The sequence below is a fragment of the Cervus elaphus genome, chromosome 5 (assembly GCF_910594005.1).
Source record: "Cervus elaphus chromosome 5, mCerEla1.1, whole genome shotgun sequence".
Taxonomy (NCBI): Eukaryota; Metazoa; Chordata; class Mammalia; order Artiodactyla; family Cervidae; genus Cervus; species Cervus elaphus.
Genome location: NC_057819.1, coordinates 115,111,244 through 115,128,062, shown reverse-complemented (window position 1 = coordinate 115,128,062; position 16,819 = coordinate 115,111,244). Strand labels below are relative to the sequence as shown.

The window sequence follows — 16,819 nt, the reverse complement described above, 5'->3', positions numbered from 1 at the left end:
GATTGGAAAGGTTTAATAATCATTCCAGACTCCCCACGGGCCATTCCTCTCCTCTCTGCAACAGGAACCCAGCAGCTTGGGGTTCACAGAGCTGAGAAGCCCCTGTCTCAGGCAGCAGAGACTCAGGATGCTCCCAGCAGGGAGGGGACGGCAAGGGAAAGGACCCTGGAGGGTGAAGAGGAAGACGAGGGCACAGACTCCCCAGCTCCCAGCCCTTCTTCTCCCCACATTCCCTGGCCATGGGGCCCCAGCCACCTTCCCCATCCCAGGGAACACCTAGGGGGAGAAGCCCCCGTGGGAGAAGGCAGGGAGGTCAGGGGCACAGGCAGCAACCTGGGGCAGGCAAGCCAGGGAGTTGACCTCACAGGACCCAGCATCCTGGTCTTCCCGGAAGTAGATGGAGTCAGCAGAATTGATGGAGGGGTCCTCGTCAAAGAAGTTGTAGGGTCTCAGGAAGAAGCCCACACTGTTCCCCACTGTCACGGTGTTGGGAATGTCCTCTGCATGTGGGATGTGCAGGAAACCGGCTGTCACCCAGGCCACCAAGTCCTAGCGGGGGAAGAAAGAGGGTCACGAGGCCTGATGATGCTAAGGACAACTCTGCTTCCCACAGGATTCACTTTGGGAGTTCACCATCACTCAAGAGGGTTTTAACATCTATATGCTTTTTCATAGTAGCCCAGAAGTCAAAGCATAAAGAATCAACTTCATACTAGGAGCAACACCAGCCTCCACAATTCCAGGCTACAGCTGCCATCTCTGACATTTCCTATCACTTCGTCATCAGCCTACCCATCCCAAGAGAAATGACGACACCCACAGGCTACTTCAGCACCTCCCTCAACTCTGGGAGAGTTCCCAAACTGTAACTGAGAGTAGAAGAATGGAGGAGGGACATCAGGGTGTGGCTGACAGAAAAGGCTGACATTTAGAAATTCACCCTTTGGTGGTGAAGACAGAAGCAGAGAACTTTTAGGTATAACAGATGTAGTCTTCCATGGTTATTCCAGCCCTTCTGAGTCCTGGGGCCCTTAAAGGACTCAGTCCACAAGCAGAGACTGAGAGAGCTGCTGCCACTGAGGGTAAGACTGGAGCCTCAGCCAGGGTCTGCAGATGAACTCCCAGCTTAGGAAGTTTCCCTCCACAAGTAGTGAACAGATCCACAAAAGCACAGAAGCAGGAGTCAGCTCAGCCCTTGAGGTGATCCCGGGTTTTTGGGCCCTCACCCCAAAAGAAGGTGGGACTGATCTCTGTGTCCCCCACAACTCCCTCATCTCCCACAGTCAGCTGACCTTTCCAGCAATGGTCTCATTGTTGATGAAGTCAGCAAAGTCCACGGTGGGAGTCCAGGGGTCATTCTGATTGAAGATGCTGGAGCTGCTGGGCTCTGTCTCCTTCCTCTGGGTCACAGCCAGCTGGTACCTAGACATGCTCTGGTCAGGGGTCCATGGTCACTGTCCCTGTCTTGCTGCCTGATCATCATGGAAGGGAGTCAAGCCCATGGACCTCAGGTTTCCCCTCTCTACAGTCACTCGATGTCACTCTAGTGGGTGGCCCAACACCTTTCGATGTTTATCTGTGCATCCCTTTCGATTTCACAACATGGCCCCACCAAAATGGAAAAGACTTTTCCCACTTGGGTGGTGTGTATTCACTGTGGGCCTTTTGATAACCAGGAAATATGTTTTGGGCTCTTACCTGACCTCGTGTACAGTTTGAACTGGGTTCCCAAATGCCCCTCCCAACACTTATCCCTCCAACAATGCACCCCACCCACCTCCCCCAGCTGACGGCTCTCTCCAAAGGACTGCTCTGGGGCAGTGGCTCCACAGGGACGCCGTTCATCTGGATGCGGTAGGCCCGAGGGTGCCCCCACTTGTTGTTCTGCTTGCTGGCCAGGTACAGATAGCGAGGGGAGGCCCCTCCCAGGGGGAAGGCGGCCTGCTCCTCCGTCTCCAGCTGCTTCCGTGTCACCTGCAGCCTCTGTGTCTGGTGCTCCGGGCTCCAGGGTATCACCGTGGGGACAAAAGCCATGTCCTCAGCCCAGACCCAGTTCTCCAGTCCTGTGGGAATGGAGCGGGGAGAAGGGAGGAGCAAGAGTTAGTCAGGTGGCTGCCCTGCCCCCTGTGGAGTCTGCCTGTGCCTGGCTTCAGAGTAGGAGCCAAAGACAAGGCCAGACTGAGTGTGTCCCTTGCTTCCCATCTCTCACCCAAAGATGTCCTCCATCTTCAAACCTTACCTCTCCAGGGTGTCTTACCTCCCACATCCAAATCCACCTTGTAGTGTGCACTGTGAGTGTGCACAGTGCCCAGTGTGTTCTCCCGAACCTGGTTTCCATAGCGTCTGGCAGCACCAAAGTGGAACACGGAGCTGATGAAGCCCGTGGCATGCAATTTGACTCCAATGGCCCCATTGGAGTGAAAGATCACATCCCACACATAGTCATAGTTGAACAAGGTCGTCACAGATCTTAAGACCAGCACTGTCTCCATAAGACCCCCAAAATAGTGAGAAAACACATCTGAGTGGTGTCGCCTCAGGGGCAGGCCCTCGTTCTGCTCAAACACACAAAAGGCATCATGTAGGGTGCTGGGGGCTTGGGACTCCAGAAGGAAGTGCCAGTCCACATAGGTGGCCAGATAGGGGCAGTCGACGCTGCGGATCAGGGGCGTGGCGAACTTGCCTATACCATAGCTTCGATCCATATAGTGGCTCACCATTCCTACTGGGGTATTCCCACCATAGACAACCAGGACCTCTTGCAGGCTGATCTCATAAGCCAGCCGTTCTCCCTGGAATCGAATGTCAAAGATTCTAGGACCACTGAAAGCTCCGAGGCCAAAGGAGAAAGTCCACAATGAGGAGGCCACTTGACTGCCCTGGACACTGAAGCGGAGGCCCTGAGGATGGAACTGCAGAGGTGGAGTGGGACCCGGGGGCACCTGGGACTTCAGGGACCAGGACCCACCTGTGCCATTGTCTGGGATCACCACCACATTCACCTGGCCAGCCTCAAACTGCTCCTCCAGCTGGGCCAGACTCTCATAGTAGTGGCCTTGAAAGAACACCTTCTGGATGGTCCACTGGGCAGGGTCCAGAGCCTTGTGATCTACCAGCAGCTCCAACCCCACAGGGTGCAGGTAGATCCCAGATCCTGAAATGTTGTAGTAGAGGCCAAACCAGGTGGTCCTGTCCCCTGACTGCATGCCACGGGGAGCTGTACCTGACATCACCAAGTTCCTTCCTCCTTGTTTGAAGGAGCAGCAGTGGTGAAGGACACCAGCAGCCTGGGGCAGCTCTCTGTCAAAGATCATCTGGTCTATGTCCAGGTACTCTCGGGGACGCACAGGGCGTCGGTAATAGGGCACGGGCCCCCCATGACGCTCCACGGTCACATCCCGCATGTAGGAGGGCTGGGGCAGTGGCCCCACCACCAGCTCAGTCACATTGGGCTGGGGTTGTCCACCAAAGAAGACGATGGCCAGAGCCCCCCGGGCAGGTGGGGGGCTCCCCCTGTCCAGGTGGGCCAGGGCTGCCGCCTTGGGGGGCAGCTGCAGCTCTACTGAGAAGATGCAGTTGTCTGAGGGTCGAGCCTGGGCTGCATCCACCAGGCCTGGACCTAGCTTCTGGGTCAGGAAGCTCATCACAGCTGTCAGCTCTTCTCGGCTCAGGTCTGCAAACAGCTGGCTCTGGTTTGGCTGTATCCAGTGCTGTGTACTGGGGGATCCAGAGGGGCAGCGGGGAGGCAGGTTGTGATGACATTGCTTCCCAACTCCTTCCTCACTCCCAGTACCACCTTCTTCCCTGCTCATCACCAGAAGAGTCCACAAGGACAGAAAAATGAAGATGAACGTTGCTAAAGCTCTGGCTGTCTTCAGGCTCTTGATTTGGAATGCAGCATGCATGATGGACAGACAAGAAATGGGTGCACAATGCCTCCCTCAGTGTCTGGAGGTTCCTACCTTTGAGTTGTGCTTTGGGTCAATACGTTATATGTACACTAATGAAAAGCAGCTGAGGAACGAGGATTGGCAGTGGTTCAAGGTTGGGGCAGGGCAGCGATCAGGCCAGGCTCAGAAGATGCACCTGAGGTTGTAACCTGAACTTTAAGTGGCCCATGTCAGCCTCTGTCATCCTGTTTCAAATCAAACAGTCATCTTCACAAAATGGGGGAGGGATGGATATGGGAGACGCAGCTGGAGGGAGAGAGAGGTAGAAGTCATGGGTCCCGGGGATCTTTTTCCACTCTCTCATGGAACCTTGCTCCTTGCTACATGGCTGCAAGCAAAACTGCCCTGTGTTCAGCCATCCAGCCAGATTCCATCTTCCTTCCTCTAGTCCATGAAGCTCTCTGATGGGGGCTCCCATGTGGCAACCAGAAACCTACTGGCATGCATTGGAGCCTGGAGAGTCATGCTGAGAACACCAATCACCTGTAGGGGGCTGGGGGGCTGAAGAGCTGAGCCAGGTCAACATCTTGGAGGTCCTGAGCTCCCTGAGTCCCTAGAGGGGAGCCTAAGGGGAGTGAAGCCAGTCAGAAGCTGGAGGGGGTGGGAAGCTGCAGTTTATAGGGACCCCCACCCCTTGAGCAGAACTGAGGGACCACATCAGATGTCAGGGTGCATAATACCCTGGCTGTGAACTTAACCTAGCTGTCCACAAACTTCATCCCCAGGAAAGCCTTTTCCAGAATGCTGAAGATGCAGAGAGCAAAGCCATCTCCATTGTCAGGCAGGGGATGTGAGGGAGACACCATCTTCTGTGCAGCCAGGTATGAGGGAAGCAGGAGAGCCTGAAGGTCCAGAGATGGACGTGCTTCCCTGGTGACCTGAGGGAAACTCCTTTCCCGCCTGGACACGTCCAAGGCCACTTTCCCCAGAAGCCACCTTAGATGACCTTGCAGACAGAGTATGTTTGCCTGGAGGAGAAGGGACAGTACATCCCAGCCAAAAGCATCAGAAGGTGCAAAGGTACAGAACTTGAAACACCTCACATGGGCAGGTATTGGCCAAGGTCAGGGTATTGGGTGTGAGGTGGCAATAGGAGTCGGTGGGACAGCAAAAGAGATCAGGTCAGGAAGGCTTGTGCAGTGTATGGGTCTTAAGCAAAGTAGGCACTGCAGAAAGACAGAAATCTAGGCACATGTGAAACCAGGGAAATCAACCTCAGAAAGGTCAGGTTCTCCAGATACCAGCTGCTTCTGCAACCAGCTCTATTTTGATACGCAAATTCCACATACGGGTCATTTTGTGACCAACCTGCGGCCTCGGACTCTTGCAGCAATTGAATTGATAAAGAGGCCAGTGGAGTAAATCAAGTGAGAGTTAACTGATCCTCAAGCTGCTACAGGAAAGAGCAAGAAGAAAACACAGGTTCTCTTGCTTGTCCTCTGTGGCCTGGTCCCTTCAGTGGAGTCAGAGTGGGGGCAGATCCGTGGAGCGGACTGAGGGCTGGCTTAGGTGGTCTGCCCACCCCTTTGGTGGTGCTGTGTGCAGGGGTCATGCCCAATACCCGCTCTTCTCCTTTCACTTCAGAAGCAGTAATACATTTCTGTCTTTTTTGTATCTTGTTGTTCATAACTGCCCCGACTCCCTAGTGCTTGCAGATATTTTTAGTCTGTTACAATTTCTTTGTATTCAGTTGCTCAAGGAGATATTTGCTCAGGTGCCAAGTGCAAGCATTCCAGTACAGGGTCTCAGGCCTTAGCCTGTCTCAGTTTGAAATGGTTCATGTGGACTTTGTAATAAAGGGGGGGACAGAATCGAAGGTCAAACCCTGGCCCTGGCCCCATGGCAAGCCTTTCCAGCCCAAGAACTTCATTCTGGAATCCTTTCATAAGTGATGGTGTTTCCTTCCAGCTCAGAACACATTGTCAATAGGAACACTTTTTTTCATCCCGACCAGCGTTACCAATCACAGATCAAGAATGTCCACTCTGGTGGGGAATCCCCAGGTCTCCTGAGGAGAGGGAGTAATGATCAGGGAGTGGAAGGGAGAGCTTTGGCCTGACCTTGAGGAGGAACTGATATAGAAGAAGGTGCCCCCTCTGCCCACCCTCTCTAGAAGCATCTTGCTGTCACATTGCTTCCTCTGAATTCATGTCATCTAGGCTTCACAATCATTATATCACACAGCGTAAACAACTGTTTAAAGGTGTTCCTGTTGGACAATTACTCAGGGGAAAGGAGCTACACATCCTGCTTCCTCCAGTAAGTCTTATTTCCCTTTGGACAAACTTGCCCGAAGCCTGTGTAAATGTGCTGAAGGTAACTCGATCCCTGGGAGCCAGGTGCCATCCGCAGTCTCCAGGTTGGGCCCCGGAACGTGGTTCCTGAGCCTGGCTGCTGTCCCAGAGTCCCCATGAGGCCCCTGGAACCCATCCAGATGCCCACGTCATTGTAATGTGATCTGCATTCCAGGGGTACAGCTCTGGCTTCAATGCTGAGAGAGCACCGAGTGTGTGAAAGACAGAAGTGAGGACACCGACAGGAAGCACAGGGTCAGATGAGGCCAGTGACCTCAGGACAGAGAAGAAAAGAGGAATCTGAGCAATGTGGCCGGTGGTGTTGACAGGACTCAGTGTCTGGTTGAGCTGGTGTGTGAGAAAGGGTACAGACTCTGGTGACACAAGGACACCACGTTTCCACTGAGTGACTTGGGAGGGTGAGGGGCTTTCTTCAGAAGCAGGACCTACACGAAGAGCAGCAAGTTTAAGGAGGAATCCAACAAGTTTGAGGTGAGGTTTCTGTGGGAAGCCCCAGCACAGATGCCCAGGAGAAGGGCCATTGGGTCTATAGGTTTCAATGTCTGGAGAATAGCCTCTAGTCTAGACATGGAGATTTGTGTCAAACAACAAAAGGTAGTCATTGGCTCAAATGATAAATAACCTGCCTGTAATGTGGGAGACCTAGGTTCGATGCCTGGGTTGGGAAGATTCCTCAGAAAAAGAAATGACCACCCACTCCAGTATTCTTGCCTGGAGAATTCCATGGACAGAGGAGCCTGGCAGGTACAGTCTATGGGGTGGCAAAGAGTTGGACCTGACTGAGCGACTCACGCAGAAAGATAGGAAGCCTGAGATCACACAGGGAGGACTGTGCAGAAGGGAGAGAGGAGGAGCAGGGCCTAGTCCAGAAATTGCCCGTGTGTGGGGCTGAGCAGGTTGGTGGGCAGAGCAGAGGCAAAGGACCCGGCATAAGAGGCTGAGAAGCAGCCAGCTTGCCCTTGGAGGGGTCAGAATGTGAGGAGGTCATGACAGGCGAGTTTTCAGTAGGGACTGGTCAGAGAGGACCAATGCCACCCAGAAGTCCAGAAAGTATCAGCTGGAAAGCATTGTGGCTTCTACATCAGAAGAAAGAGGGGAGTGGGATAAGGAGGAACTGGGGGTGTGGGGGAAGGGGGCAGGAAAGGGAAGCTGACCCAGGAGAGGCAGAGCTCTCCTTGGAGGAAGGGATTTGGGAGGCACAAACTGAAGGAAGACCCTGCCCTGGAGAGTCGGGGTCCTGGCAGAGACTTAATGAGATGAGAATCAAGAGCCAGTCATGAGGGAGAGATTTAAAGTTCAGGGAGAGGGTTGGATAACTGAGAGAGAACCTTTTGGGAGCAGCTGGAGGGATGGGTTTCCCCTTAAAACAAGTAAACAGACTGTAGAATTAATGAGCCCATTCTCACTGATTATGCTGTGCTAAGTTGATTCAGTCGTGTCTGACTCCTCTTGACCTTATGGACTGTAGTCCGCCAATTACTTTGCCAACAAAGCTCCATCTAGTCAAGGCTATGGCTTTTCCAGTGGTCATGTATGGATGTGAGAGTTGGGCTATAAGGTAAGGTGAACGCCAAAGAATTGATGCTTTTGAACTGTGGTATTGGAGAAGACTCTTGAGAGTCCCTTGGACTGCAAGGAGATCCAACCAGTCCATCCTAAAGGACATCACTCCTGGGTGTTCATTGGAAGGACTGATGTTGAAGCTGAAACTCCATTCTTTGGCCACCTGATGCGAAGAGCTGACTCATTTGAAAAGACCCTGATGCTGGGAAAGATTGAAGGCAGGAGAAGGGGATGACAGAGGATAAGAATGTTGGATGGCATCACCAACTCAATGGACATGGGTTTGGGTGGACTCCGGGCGTTGGTGATGGACAGGGAGGCCTGGTGTGCTGCGATTCATGGGGTCGCAAAGAGTCGGAGAGGACTGAGCGACTGAACTGAACTGAACTGAAGCTCCTCTTTCCATGGGATTCTCCAGGCAAGAATGCTGGAGAGGATAGCTGATTCTCACTGATAAGTCTCATCAGAGAAGCTGTCAGCAGGACCTCATATACCTTTTTTATTTGGTTAGGGGTATCCCCGTTTTCCAAACTCACCAAGCATTTTATAAAGTATACAAGGATCTTCTACACAATTATCAATATCTCATCACCACACAAACTACTACTGATTTTTGGCTGGGATTTTACCTTAATCAGTAACTGAACCTGCCAGGTGGTAGTGTTCCTAAATATAGCAATGCTCTGGGACTTCTCAGATGGTCCACTGGGTAACATTGCCCTGCTCCCAGTGCAGGGGACCTTGGTTGGATCTCTGGTTGGGGTACTAGATCCCACATGCTACAGCTAAGATTGAAGATCCTTCATGCCACAACTAAGACCCAGCACAGCCAAAGAAAGAAAGAAAAATGTAAAAAAAAAAAAAAAGCTGACAACAAACTTTAAAAAAAGCTCTAAGCAAGCATCCACACACTCTCACAGGCACACTAACTACTTGCAAACACTCACAGTCTTGGTCTGATCATGGGACTCAAGGTAATGACTTGTAAATTATTTAACCACGGTGGGGGAGGGGTGGACACTGCATTTCTTTCTTCCTTTTGCCTCCAGCACTGACTATTGTGCAACTGACTGGGAAAAGGAACCAGAAGGAGGTGGAGACAACAGCATAAGCATCATGGAGAATTTCAATGACTCAGGTCAGAGAAAGAAGAGGCGTCAAGTCAGTATCAGAGCCACAGCGGCCACAGCATCGATTTTTCTCCTTGTCTCAGTCTTTAGCCTATCTTTTTCCTCAGTTTCTGCCCTCTGTCACTCTGACTTTCACTTCAGGTCATGTTATAAATTCACCCACCCAGCATTGGCCTTGTCTCCTGACTGAGGGCTTTCTCCCTGTTCTTTGGAACCTAGCTTCTGTTCAGCTCACCTCCATCCACTGTTGACCCAGAAGTGAATCGGGGCTTGGAGCAGGACACAAGGGAGAAGAAGCTTCTGTGCTCCCTGGATATATTCTCCCTCAGATCAGATGAAATCTATTTCCTGTCCTTCACCTCCCAGCCCTACCTGGGCTTCCAGCAGATGGAAGTCCACCCCTCCCCATTGCCTCTCATTCCTCCTCTTTGAAGTGAGTCAGACAGGGAGAGTGAGCAAGAGACTGCATAAGATTTCCTGACATTTAACGCTTTTTCCTGGCAAGAAGAGGCAAAGGGGTCACCAGAGGCCACACCTCTGTGCAATATAGGAGACCCAGGTTCTATCCCTGGGTCAGGAAGATTCCCTGGAGAAAGAAAAGGCTACACACTCCAGTATTCTTACCTGGAGAATTCCTTCCATGGAGGAGCCTGGTAGGCTACAGTCTATGGGGGTCACAAAGAGTTGGCCATGATTGGCCGACTAAGCACAGAGGCCACACCCATTTCTCTGGGTCTCAAACACTTGAAGTAATTGAGTCCCTGGGCAGAGCACCCTCCCCCACCCTCCCCCTTCCCAAAAGACAAGCTACTTTAAAGAATGAAGTCAGAACCTATTTAGCCCCATTTATTATTTGAATAATAATAAATGAATATTAATACAGTCACACGGTTCAAAATTCAAAATGTACAAAAGGATATGTAGTATCAAGTCTCCACCCTCCCAAGTCCCTACCTCCTGGTTCCTCTTCACAGAGGCAACCAGTGTTACCCATGTCTTCAGAATATGCATCTAAAAGATATGAAAATATGGATTTATATGATCCTCCCCAATAAAACACAAATGGAGGTGCCTGGTACACAATTCTATGCATTGCCTTGCCCTTTAGAAAAGTAATTTCTATACAAAGATACAGTTTTATAGCTGCGGAGTACTGCTTTGTCAAGCTGTATTAGAACCTACTTAACAAATCTTCTAGGGAAGGACAGTTCTATTATGTCCAATCTCTGGACATTGGTGGAGAGACCCCGGATCCTGTAGGGACAGCCTGAGGGGGAGGCTCCACCCCCAGAGGCCCTGGCTCATTTGCATGCTCACGCGTGATTGGTCAGTCCCTGGCCCCGTGGCATGGTGTGACTGGTCTTTCTGATTCTCACCCTTGGCGCTCACCCAGTCTCCCATGTTGGCTATTGCCAAGTTCAGAGGACACTGGTCACACCACACACCTGGCACAAAGTGACCCCTCCTCATCACCACTACGCCCACAGAGCCGCCTCCAGTGCTACAGAGCTGCTGCTGTCTCCACGACCATCCTCTGCAAGAGGATGCCACACAGGCCCATACAAATGGGCAGAAAGAACCATGGGGGAGACACCCTGCCCCGGGACTGGGGGAAGGGGCAGCTCCCAGACACAGGGAGACAGATGGGGACTGTCCTCTCAAGCTAGATGTCCCTTGCATTTTCAGACTTCCACAGGCCTAGAGTCAGGAGACCAGACCAGAGTTGAAAAATGAGAGCTGAGGAACATCCCCTCAGGGCCGAGAGGTAAATCCCAGGTTATAACAATAGGTAAGAGTAGGAGGAGGCGAGGCAAGAAGGAAGAGAGAGAAGGAGGACCAGGATGAGAGGAAACATGGGCCAAAGAGCCCCTTCCAGCTGGACTCCTGGATTCACAAGCCTGCCAGGAACCCTGCCCAGGGCCTCTAGGCAACCATCCCCAGAGACAGCCCCCATCCTCTCCTCCCATGTGAGGACTGGGGAGTCTCAGGAGAGACCTGGCATGGCCTAAAATGATTTGGGGAAAGCAGCAAGCAAAGACAAAAGAAAAGAAAATGAAAAACACCAAACCGAAGAGTCTTCTGGAAAGGTGTAACCATGACTCCAGACTCTCGGCTGACCACTCCTCTCCTCTGTCACAGGAACCCAGCAGGTTGGGGTGAACAAAGCTGAGAAGCCCCAGATTCAGGCAGCATAGCTTCAGGATGATCCTGGTGAGGCGGTAAGCAAGGGAGGACGATGGACGGGAGAGAGGACCCTGGGGTGAGAGGAGGGAGAAAAGGGCTCAGGCTCCCCAGTTCCTGGCCTTCTCCCCACACTCCCAGACCCTGGAGTCACAGTCACATTCCCCATCCCAGGGAACACCTAGTTGTAGAAGAAGCCCCCGTGGGAGAAGGCAGGGAGATCAGGGGCACAGACAGCAGCCTGGGGCAGGCAATTCAGGGAGTTGACTTCACAAGACCCAGCATCCTGGTTTTTCTGGAAGTAGATGGAGTCAGCAGAATTGATGGAGGGGTCCTCGTCAAAGAAGTTGTAGGGTCGCAGGAAGAAGCCCACACCATTCCCCACTGTCACCGTGTTGGGAATGTCCTCTGCATGTGGGATGTGCAGGAAACCGGCTGTCACCCAGGCCACCAAGTCCTAGAGGGGGAAGAAAGATGGTCATGAGGCCTGGCTCTGCTAAGGACACCTCTGCCTCCCACAGAATTCACTTTGGGAGCCCACCATCACTCAAGAGGGTTTTAAATTTTTAAACGTTTTTTTCATAGTAGCCCAGAAGTCAAAGCATAAAGAATCAACTTCATATTAGAAGCGACACCAGCCTTCAGTGTCCCAGGCTGCAGCTGCCATCTCTGACATTTCCTATCACATCGCCATCAGCCTACCTATCCCCAGAGAAATGACGACACTCACAGGCTACTTCAGCACCTCCCCTGACACTGCAGGAGAATTCCCAAACTGTAACTGAAGGAAGGAAATTTTGGAGGGTAGATCAGGTTTGGGTGGCAGAAAAGTTCAGCATTTGGAAATTAATCCTTTTGTGGTGAAGACAGAAATGAAGCTTTAGGTATAAGAGATGTGATCTTCCCTGGTCATTCCAGCCCTTCTGAATCCTGGGACACTTAAAGGACTCAGTCCACAGAGCAGAGACTGAGAGATCTGCTGCCTCTCGAGGAAAGACTGGAACCTCAGCCAGGATCTGCAGATGAACTCCCAGAAAAAGAAGCTTCCCTCCACAAGTAGTGAGCAGATCCACAAAAGCACAGAAGCAGGAGTCAGCTCAGCCCTTGAGGTGATCACAGGGTTTTCGGGGCCCACACCCTAAGAGAAGGTGGGGCTGATCTCTGTGTCCCCCACCCCTCCCTCATCTCCCACAGTCAGCTGACCTTTCCAGCAATGGTCTCATTGTTGATGAAGTCAGCAAAGTCCACGGTGGGAGTCCAGGGGTCATTCTGATTGAAGATGCTGGAGCTGCTGGGCTCTGTCTCCTTCCTCTGGGTCACGGCCAGCTGGTACCTAGAGATGCTCTGGTCAGGGGTCCATGGTCACTGTCCCTGTCCTGCTGCCTGATCATCATGGAAGGGAGCCAAGCCCATGGACCTCCGCTTCTCAGCTCATCCATATCGTCACTGTGACGTCACCCTAGTGTGCAGACGGTTTCTTACACATCCCACATCCCATCTAGTGGGTGGCCCAACACCTTTTTTTTTTGTAAAGATACAGTACTTAGGTGATCCTTTTTTTTTTTTTTTTCTGACCTGAGCCCAACATCTTTTCATGTCCTTCTCCTGTTGATCCCTTTGGGTTTCACAGCATCAGGAAAACAGGAAAGACTTATCTGCCTGGGCCTTAGCCTTCCAAGCAGACCATGTATTTACTGTAGACCTTCTGATAACCAGGAAATGTTTTGTGCTCTTACTTCACCTCATGTAGATTTAAACTGGGTTCCCAATTTCCCCTCCCAAGATGCTCTTCTCATCTCATCCACCCCCTCCAACAGTACACCCCACCCACCTTCCCCAGCTGATGGCTCTCTCCACAGAGCTGTTCTGGGGCAACGGCCGCCCAGCAAAGCTGACTGTCTGGATGCGATAGCCACGAGGATGCCCCCACTTGTTTTTCTGCTTGCTGGCCAGGTACAGATAGCGAGGGGAGGACCCTCCCAGGGGGAAAGCGGCCTGCTCCTCCGTCTCCAGCTGCTTCCGGGTCACCTGCATCCTCTGAGTCTGATGCTCAGGGCTCCAGGGTACCGTCATCGGGACAAAAGCCATGTCCTCAGCCCAGACCCAGTTCTCCAGTCCTGGGGGGGTGAGAGGATGAGGAAGGGCTGGTCAGGCAGTTGCCCCACCCCTCAGACTCTGCCTGCACCTGGCTTCAGAGTGGGGGCCGAAAAGAAGACCAGACTGAGTGTGTCCCCTGCTTCCCTCTCCTCATTCCAGGATGTCCACATCTTTCAGCCAAAGCTGGTGACCTGTGAAATGTTTCTTCGAGGATTTCACTCCATCCTTGTTTCACACTCATCAGTGAAGACACCTGTGCTCAGTGCTGGGGACACTCTAATGAATGCAACCTTACCCTTCTGCTCTCACAGAAGTCTGAGGAAGGCCAAGCCCTAAGGAGCCTACAGTGTGAGAGGAGCACAGTTAGAGGAAGCCAGGTACAGACAGGAAGAGAGGCAGTTCTGGTCCACGTTTCAGCCTGGCCTTAAGGATGTCACCATCCGAGATGGCATGGCAGGGTATTCAAGGCTGGGGCAAAAGAGGAGCAAAAGCAAAGAAGCCCAACTGTCACCTATTGTGTGTGTTTCTGGGGACACAGAGGGTGAAGATGTGGCTAAAACAGCATAGGGAAGAATCTGGAAGGCAGGTGGCAGCTGCCCTCTAAAGGGACAGGTCTTGGCAGTCCTTTTGCAGTTGGGAATCCATTAGTGATGGGGCAAGTGGGAAGTGTGTGAGGGGGCAGGCTGGCCTGGGCTGGAAGGTCCCTCTGAGCACAGGGTGAACCCTGGATCTGAGGGGAAGAAGAGTCGAAGTAGCAAAGAGAGGCCTGGCGCCCAGAGGGGACTGGCAGGAAGGCCAGGCAACGGGTTGGAGATATTTCAGCAGCAGAACAGAAAGAAAAATCTGGTGATGAAGTCAATGTGGGGAACAACAGTGAAATGTCATGGACTCCTACATATCCCATTCCCTTGGCTCTCTGGGACCACCAACTCCAGAAACTTTTTGGAATATTCCACAGTATCCTCTCTACCCTTCACATTTAAATGGATTGTGCCCAGAGATGAAAACTCAAGGAGGAGGAGGGCCCACCTGCCAAGGAAATGTGCACCCAGGGATAGCCAGGGCTGGCCTGCATGTGCCAGGGACTCAGTGGAATGCACCCAGATCTTCCCCAACACCGGCAATGCAGGCAGACACATATAAGCTGAAAAAAAATGTCTGCCTCACTCAAGGGGGGCCCATATAGGTGCCAGGGAGGGAAGAGGGCAAAGAAGACCCTTAGCCCAGATACTGTCTCTTCTCTAAGCTTAGCTGTTTCCCAAGATTTTCTAATGAGGTCATGTGGTTGGAGTCTGGCATCTCTGCACCCAGCCAGTGAGCTAAGATCACAGGGAAATTCAACAGCCAACACTCTCCCATCCAAGTAAAAGAAAACATCAAAGTCCAAAACCGCATACCCACATCTTCCTTTCCTGGGAAACCTCCATCAAACCCAAAGCAAATAGTGACAACTCCTCAACCTCCTGTCCAGAATCATTGCCTCTGCCAGCATGTCTTACCTCCCACATCCAGATCCACCTTGTAGTGGGCACTGTGGGTGTGGATGGTGCCCAGTGTGTTCTCCCGAACCTGGTTTCCATATTTGTGGGCAGCACCAAAGAAGAAGGCTGAGCTGATATAGCCTGTGGCATGGAATTTGATTTCTATAGCCCCATTGGGGTGGAAGACCATATCCCACACATAGTCATAGTTGAGCAAGGTTGACACAGATCTGAAGACCAGCACTGTCTCTACAACGCCCCCAAAATAGTAGGAATGAAAATCTGAGTGGTGTCGCCTCAGGGGCAGGCCGTTGTTCTGCTCAAACACACAAAAGGCATCGTGTAGGGTCCTGGGGGCTTGGGACTCCAGAAGGAAGTGCCAGTCCACATAGGTGGCCAGATAGGGGCAGTCCACCCCTCGGGTCAGGGGCGTGGCGAACTTGCCCATGCCAAAGCAGCCATCCATATAGCGAGTGAGCATTGCTGCGGGAGTATTCCCACCATAAATAGCCACAGCCTCTTGCAGGCTGATCTCATAAGCCAGTCGTTCTCCCTGGAATCGAACGTCAAAGATCCTAGGACCACTGAAAGCTCCGAGGCCAAAGGAGAAAGTCCACAACGAGGAGGTCACTCGACTGCCCTGGACACTGAAGCGGAGGCCCTGAGGATGGAACTGCAGAGGTGGAGTTGGACCTGGGGGCACCTGGGACTTCAGGGACCAGGACCCACCTGTGCCATTGTCTGGGATCACCACCACATTCACCTGGCCAGCCTCAAACTGCTCCTCCAGCTGGGCCAGACTCTCATAGTAGCGGCCTTGAAAGAACACCTTCTGGATGGTCCACTGGGCAGGGTCCAGAGCCTTGTGATCTACCAGCAGCTCCAACCCCACAGGGTGCGGATAGTACCCAGATCCTGAAATGTTGTAGTAGAGGCCAAACCAGGTAGCTCGGTCACCTGATTGCAAACCGCGGGGGGCTGTGGTCATGGTCACCAGGTTCCTTCCTCCTTGTTTGTAGGAGCAGCAGTGGTAGAGGACACCAGCAGCCTGGGGCAGCTCTCTGTCGAAGATCATCTGGTCTATGTCCAGGTACTCTTGGAGAAGCACAGGGCGTCGGTAATATGGGAGGGGTCCCCCATGACGCTCCACGGTCACATCCCGCATATAGGAGGGCTGGGGCAGCGGCCCCACCACCAGCTCAGTCACATTGGGCTGGGGTTGTCCGCCAAAGAAGACGATGGCCAGTGCCTCCCGGGCAGGTGGGGGGCTCCCCCTGTCCAGGTGGGCCAGGGCTGCAGCCTTGGGGGGCAGCTGCAGCTCTACCGAGAAGATGCAGTTGTCTGAGGGTCGGGCCTGGGCTGCATCCACCAGGTCTGGCCCCAGCTTCTGGGTCAGGAGGCTCATTACAGCTGTCAGCTCTTCTCGGCTCAGGTCTGCAAACAGCTGGTTCTGGTCAGGGTGTGTCCAGGCGTGGACACTGGGGGTTCCGGAGGGGCAGTAGTGAGGTTGGCTGGCTTCACCCCCATCTCCTCCCCTGCCAACTAGTAAGACACACACCAAGGCAAAGATGGTGATGACAGCCAGAGCGAGGAGCACCAGGGTGGTCTTCTGGTTCATGGTCCCATGAATAGAGAGACAGAGGATTGAACCAAACTGGAGACTTGTGTTCTCAGGCCAGCAGAAGAGGGTCTCTTTTGGCTCCTGTATTGAGGGTTCCTGGACTCTGGCTGAGGTTTTCAGTATTCCGTTGCAAAGGAAACAGAAGGTGGGAAGAGCATGGGAAGGCTGGGGGCGGGGTGGGGCGGCTGGGGCAGCGGGGGCGGGGCTATGGCAGGGCAGCAGCGATTTCCACAGACCTTACATGGCTTTGTCTTCCAGACTCCCAATTCAGATTCTGCTCTCTGGGTCAGGGGAGATCTGGAGTACAGGGAAGGGGTGGTGGGGATTTCAAAATAATGCAGCTAACCAGAATGAGCACAGAAATGCATAGAAATGCTAGAGGGGGGCAGCCCCTTGTCCCCCTCAACCCCCCTTCTTTCCCCAGGCCAGATGTTTCCTTTCCTGCAACTGGAACTATTGTCCTCCTTCCAAGAACACCCCC

At 52.7% G+C, this 16,819-nt stretch overlaps 2 protein-coding genes across 6 annotated transcripts; both read right to left on the bottom strand.

Annotated features, from left to right (window-relative positions):
- LOC122695154 (primary amine oxidase, lung isozyme-like) lies at positions 1–4,458 on the bottom strand. Of its 5 annotated transcripts, none has more exons than XM_043904701.1 (4): positions 2,258–4,458; positions 1,778–2,063; positions 1,293–1,431; positions 1–549 (listed from the first exon to the last, which is right to left on the bottom strand). In XM_043904701.1, the coding sequence occupies exons 1-4, from the start codon at positions 3,903–3,905 to the stop codon at positions 277–279; spliced, it is 2,346 nt and encodes a 781-aa protein (XP_043760636.1). In that variant the 5' UTR covers positions 3,906–4,458; the 3' UTR covers positions 1–276. The 5 variants fall into 5 exon arrangements, with proteins under 5 accessions (XP_043760636.1, XP_043760637.1, XP_043760640.1 ...); XM_043904702.1 differs by having other exon boundaries at positions 7–549; positions 1,293–1,422; XM_043904705.1 differs by lacking the exon at positions 1,293–1,431 and having other exon boundaries at positions 390–549.
- A 5,331-nt stretch (positions 4,459–9,789) lies between these two features.
- Positions 9,790–16,760, bottom strand: AOC3 (amine oxidase copper containing 3). The gene is made up of 4 exons (XM_043904710.1): positions 14,736–16,760; positions 12,971–13,256; positions 12,343–12,472; positions 9,790–11,596 (listed from the first exon to the last, which is right to left on the bottom strand). The coding sequence occupies exons 1-4, from the start codon at positions 16,333–16,335 to the stop codon at positions 11,321–11,323; spliced, it is 2,292 nt and encodes a 763-aa protein (XP_043760645.1). The 5' UTR covers positions 16,336–16,760; the 3' UTR covers positions 9,790–11,320.
- Between the last annotated feature and the right edge of the window lie 59 nt (positions 16,761–16,819).

Bases quoted from the DNA above. Each gene is read 5' to 3' on its own strand.
- LOC122695154 (XM_043904701.1), bottom strand. From the start codon at position 3,905: ATGCATGCTGCATTCCAAATCAAGAGCCTGAAGACAGCCAGAGCTTTA. The intron at 2,064-2,257 runs GTAAGACACCCT...CCATTCCCACAG, and splicing joins GGTGGATTTGGATGTGGGAG to GACTGGAGAACTGGGTCTGG. The intron at 550-1,292 runs GTCAGCTGACTG...TTCCCCCGCTAG, and splicing joins ATGAGACCATTGCTGGAAAG to GACTTGGTGGCCTGGGTGAC.
- AOC3 (XM_043904710.1), bottom strand. From the start codon at position 16,335: ATGAACCAGAAGACCACCCTGGTGCTCCTCGCTCTGGCTGTCATCACC. The intron at 12,473-12,970 runs GTGGGTGGGGTG...GAGCATCTCTAG, and splicing joins AGAGCCATCAGCTGGGGAAG to GTACCAGCTGGCCGTGACCC. The intron at 11,597-12,342 runs GTCAGCTGACTG...TTCCCCCTCTAG, and splicing joins ATGAGACCATTGCTGGAAAG to GACTTGGTGGCCTGGGTGAC.